The sequence below is a fragment of the Dipodomys ordii genome, unplaced genomic scaffold (genome assembly GCF_000151885.1).
Source record: "Dipodomys ordii isolate 6190 unplaced genomic scaffold, Dord_2.0 Scaffold83, whole genome shotgun sequence".
NCBI classification, from domain to species: domain Eukaryota; kingdom Metazoa; phylum Chordata; class Mammalia; order Rodentia; family Heteromyidae; genus Dipodomys; species Dipodomys ordii.
This window is the reverse complement of record NW_012267299.1, coordinates 621,170-626,735: the sequence shown is the minus strand read 5'-3', so window position 1 is coordinate 626,735 and position 5,566 is coordinate 621,170. Positions and strand designations below refer to the sequence as shown.

The 5,566-nt window shown below is 51.0% G+C and overlaps 1 protein-coding gene across 1 annotated transcript in view; it reads left to right on the top strand.

Moving 5' to 3' along the window:
* The first annotated feature begins 5,288 nt into the window (after positions 1–5,288).
* Foxd1 (forkhead box D1) overlaps positions 5,289–5,566 on the top strand; it is a 1,434-nt gene continuing 1,156 nt past the window's right edge. The window contains exon 1 of the mRNA XM_013025228.1: positions 5,289–5,566. Coding sequence (XP_012880682.1) covers positions 5,289–5,566 — 278 coding nt within the window.

Below are 5,566 nucleotides of genomic sequence, written 5' to 3'. Positions count from 1 at the left end.
GCCTTCTCTCATAACCTGAGGAAGAACCAACCCCACTGATATCTTGGCAAGAAAGAATGAAGTCAACTGTGGTAGGAACCAAAATCTCAACCAAAGCAGCTGCCGAGTGGAGTGAGCCTACCTGAGTCAGATATGGAATTCCTCAGGTGCAGAGAGAGTCAGGGAAGGCCAGAGATCCCACCCTCACAGAGCTGCATTCATCCCTTCAGACAGGGGGGTCCTGAGTACACCTAACCTGGCTAACTATTTCCTTGATTGCTCTTTATTTTCAATTTTTACTTTGCCTTTTCTATTTATTTATTGTCGGTCACAGGGCTTGAATGCTGGGCCTGAGCACTGTCCCTCAGCAATTCAGCTCAAAGCAAGCGCTCTACCACTTGAGCCACAGTGCCACTTCTGGTTTTCTGGTGGTTTATTGGAGATGAGAGTCTATTGGAGTTTATTGGAGATGGGCTTTCCTGCTCAAGCTGGCTTTGAACTGTGATCCTCAGATATCAGCCTCCTGAATAGCCAGGATTACAGGCGTGAGCCACCAGAGCTCAGCTTACCTTTTCTAGTTTTAAGCAGATTCACTGTGAGAAATCTCAACATCTGAGAGGAATTTGGGGGATTTTCAAAAGCACAGTAATTTAGTTGAGGAATAATAACTAACATTCAACTCACCGTCCACTTAGACATGTATTTGATTTGTTAAGTTGTGACACAAGTACAGTATGAGCTAGTGTGACCATATCTTTAAGCCAGATAGTTAAGATCGTCAGAACTTGGAAAAGTTTTGGATATTCTTTTAGATCACCCTGTCTTTCCCAGCTTAATCAAGGCATGGGAAGGGTTTTTATTTTTTCTTTTTCATCTATCCTTGGCAGCCCTTGCTTGTGGACGCTATCGCCCCTAGTGGTAGAGTGCGATAATTGCAGGCTTTTACCGGCCTCCAAAGATGAAACGGAGACTAAGTTAATGTGATCTGAAAAGTTTTTGACATGTACTCACCCATGTAATTACCACCCTAGCCACGATGATACACCAGAAAACCAGAAGTGGCGCTGTGGCTCAAAATGGTACAGTGTTATCCTTGAGCAAAAAAATCTCAGGGACAGTGCCCAGGATCCGGGTTCAAGCCCCAGGGTTAACAAAATAATAATAATAATAATAAAGTTAATGTACACTATATGCAGAGTGTTACAGAGTCAAAACATGGAAAAAGAGGAAATAATTAAAATACCCATAAAAAGATGGATGATAAAGTAGTATGCCCATACAATGGAATGGTACTCTGCTTTCAAAAGGAAAGAAATTCTGGTACATGCTAAGAAATGGATGAACTTCCGAGATATTAAGTGAAACAAACCAAAGGACCAATGCTGTGTTGTTATATGTACATAATCGACCTTGAGTAGCCAAATTCATACAAACACACTACAGGGTAGTGATTTGGGGCTGTAGCAGGGTGTCTGGGCAAGGGAAAGTGTAAGTATGGGAGGTATTTGGAATGAGTACACAATTTGAGTTTGGCACAATTCTAGAAATGGAGAGAAGCCTTGTTTTTCCCAACAGTATCACTATGCTTAATGACTCTCACTGTACACTTTATAATGGCTCAAGTTGTAAGCTAATCATTATTTATTGCTTAACAACAAAACAAGAACAAAAACCAAAGCCAGTGTTAATCTCCTGGAGCACAGCCTGAAAGTGGCTGCAGCCACAGGATAAGGGCAGGGCAGAGCTCCTCATTTTCCACGGGGTGAGTGGGAACCATTTATCCTTGGGAGTAAGACTTCCTAGCTACTTGGCTTTCTACACCTCTGAGTCCAGCACAGTGCAGCATCTTAAAACAGAACTACAGAACGACTCTCCACGGAGTGGGGACGGGGGCACAGTGCCTCAGCTGTCCCCTGGGGCTGGAAACATGGACATCTGGGTAACTCTAGGGATGTGTCCGTAGCTGTCCAGGTTCCTTCCTCTGAGTGTAAGCCCCCACATCTCTCCACCAGCATTGGACCACCAAGGGAGACTGGCATGGGTGATGCTCTTGGTGGAGGTACGGATAAGGATTGGGGCTGAGTCGCCTCCTGCTGCGAGTAACCCCATTGACTCTAGGCTCTGGTGTGCTCCTGAACATCCAAACCCTACTGGGACAAGAGGTCAAAACCTGCAGCCACAGAAAAGCCTCGGTGCGCATCTGTGGTTCCAGCCACCCTAAGCCCAGTGCTAGCTGTGTCCGGGAGCCAGCTGGCCACCCTCACCCAACCTGGGCCTCTGTGGGAGTTCCTGGCTGGACACTGACCCCCCGGGACCCCGCCAGCGCCAAGGCCACCGCGCCACCGCCAGGGGGCAGCGCTTCCCTGTGCGCGCGGGCTTCTCAAGGACTGGACCCGCTACTCACCGCGTCCTGGCAGGCAGGGCGCGCTGCGAGGGGCTCGCCTCGTGGCTCCCCCCGCCCCACCTCAGGGAAAGGGTTTCTGTTCCTGGTATCAGATAAGGAGAGTGGGGTGGGGTGGAGATTTCTTGGGCACAGTCTGCGGGCGCCAGGTGAAGGCCCAGGGGAGGGAAGACGCGGTGGACAGGAGGGGAATGTGGCGAGGTGTGACGCGCTTGGGTTTCCACGCCTGGGGAAGTTCACGGCAGGTACAGACAGATCGCGGACAGATGGGTAGTTAAGAAGTGAAGGCAAACCAAACGGGAGCGGCGCCCCAAAGTGGGGCTGGAGCTCACATCTCCTGTGCCTGAAGAGGTCCGGTGGTTGATCCTCCGCTCTGCACCGAGCAAGTGCCCACCTTTGCCCCTCCGCAGCGGGAGGGGACTTCGCCTCATTTGTCAGAGGTTTTCCTAACCCTCTGAGGAGGGACCCACGGACAGAGCTACAGCGCAAATGCAAAGCCTATTTTCCCCACGCGGTTCTAGGACAGACAAACCCGAGGCAATGCAAATCGCGACCGGCACGAGGGCTGTGGGAAAGTAATGAATGGCCTGAAACAAATTCTTCCTCCATTTTATCTTTTACGTATTCTGCCACACACCAACCCTCAGGACTGCGGAAATCAGGGTGTTTATTTAGGTACCGACTGAATACTTATAGAATTCAAACTTTTCGATGTAAAAATGAACTCCCTGGTAAGGACTTCTGTCTACATCAACAAAGCAACGTGATGCTTGATTAATAGTGCTGATTAATGTCGGCTCGGACTAATGCGGAGCCCATTACAATAATTAAATGGTTCGGCCATATATCAAACAAGGGTCAATGGAAAATAATTTATTTAGTACTTTGAAGCTTTCCCCTAGATCTTTCAAAGATCTAACTTTATGGGTCATTTGTAAAACATGTAACTCATGCTAGCCATACTTGGGAACAAAAACTCGATTTTAGGAGAAGTCTTGGAAGGAGGAATAGTTTATTTTTCAGGCTCTTGATTGATAACCGTTGTAACAAATACGTTTAAAATGTGGGGAGTACTTGGCTGATAACATTATATACAAAAGGCAATTGATGATTGCTGCCACAGAAAGCCATTGAATTTTGACTCTTGGTTCTTGTCAAATGGTCATTTTAACCTGAAAGCGGTTAAAGCAATGTATCCTGTTTGAGATATTTACTTTTGGGGGGGAGGGGGGTGCTAGAGATAGAACCCAGGGCCTCATACAGGCTAAGGTAGCCCCTGAGCTACCAATATTCCTAGCTTTCCCCCACCCTCAAAACAGAAGCTTTCAGGAAAAATAAACAAATCCACAAACTATTAGGATCTTCCACTAGGAAAAATAATTTAATTAGTGATATAGATATCCTTAGAATGGCATCGTATTTAATTACTCCCACGCTCTCCTCACACCTGGAAATGAAAGAATGGAATTTGAATCTTATACAGAATCTTTCATTTCTTCTCACCAAAGGGTATTGGAAAATTTTAATGAGTTTCTCCCAAAATATACTCTTAAGTTGATCTTAAAGACCGTATTTATCACTGTAGTTTCTATGAAGCCTACGTGAATAGAAATGTGTATATGTTACCGAATTTAAGTATTTTAAGATAACTCTGAAATGCGAGTTAGAATATGCTCTTTCCTGAGAACTAGAGACCCTTCTTCCTTTCTCCAACGTGAAGACACTTTTAAAAGTCGCTCCTATGTGCAATCTTTGTGTGTATATGTTTCCCCCTATTTTTTCTATTTCTTTTTCGTATTCAAATATTACTTCTTTTATTCCCATGGAGTTTGTGAGCCCCTCTCATTAGAGTGGCTTAGTTTAGCTGTCAAGTCTCTAGGGCATTCAATTGCAGATAAATGACTAAAACGCCCGCCTAACCCGCATTTTTATTAACAGATGGCGGAAAACAAACGTCTTTGGAGAAGAACCGAAGGGAACGGGTTAAAGGGTCAATAAACAATTATTATCGTGCTTAATCTAAGGGTGGATCTCATCAGATTTGATGGGGAAGCCGCTAGCCCAATCCAGGGGAGCTGGGACTTCCCAAGACCCTCCCCCCCGCCCTCCCAAAGCGCTCCAGGGAGCACCACGCCGGACCCAGAGGTTACCCCTTCCCCTCACCCCACACCCCGACCCCGGCATCCCAAGAGGGCTTCGGTGGGTCCGGCTGAGAGCTAAGGGAGGAGAAGCAAGCTGAGAACTAACTTGGGCAGCGGTGGGGTCCCGACGCCCGCGGGCCAGCGCGAAATTCAGGTGATCAGCTCCTTTGTCAAGGAATCGTGGGGTCCACTCTCGGCGCGGCTGCTGCCCCCTCCTGCGGGTGAACTTTCTCTCTCCCGAGCGGAGCAGATTTCCGAGGCAGGCTTTTCCCTTCCCTCGGCCGGGCTCTGACGCGCACACCATGTGACAGGCCCCCTTCTGCTATAAGCCGAGGAGAGGTCCGCCCTCTTCTGGACTCAGCCCCGGCCTGGCCGAGCTCGGTTCCTAGACTCTCCCGCGTCCCGCGGCTTTCCCACTCCCCCCCCCTCCCCGAGCGCCCGACTCAGACTCGCCCACCCGGGCGCAGCCGCCCCCTCCTGCACGGTCCGGGCGAGAGGCGCCGGGACAGCCGAAGGTCAAGTCCTCGGGCCGGCCGGGGTGCACGCGGCGCCCCGCGAGCGCAGAGAGGCGCGCGGCTACCGGAGTTGCAAAGTAGCAGCGTCCCGACTCCGCGGCGGCCCCGGCGGCAGCTCCAGCAGCCGCGCGTCCCCAGCGTGGCGGTGACCCCGAGCCGGGCCCGCCGCCTGGGACTCAGGCTGGGGGGCCGCGGGATCCCGGAGTCCGGCGCCCCTATGCGCCTCCCCGCCGCCGCCTCGGTGCCACAGCGATGACCCTGAGCACGGAGATGTCCGATGCCTCCGGCCTCGCGGAGGAGACCGACATCGACGTGGTGGGGGAGGGCGAGGACGACGACGACGAGGAAGAGGAGGACGACGACGAGAGCGGCGGTGGCGGGTCCCGGCGGGCCGTCCCCGCACAGCGGCGGCGGCGGCGGCGGCGTTCGTACGCCGGGGAGGACGAGCTGGAGGATCTGGAAGAGGAGGACGAAGACGATGACATCCTGCTGGCTCCGCGGGCGGGAGGCTCCCCGGCGCCTCCGGGCCC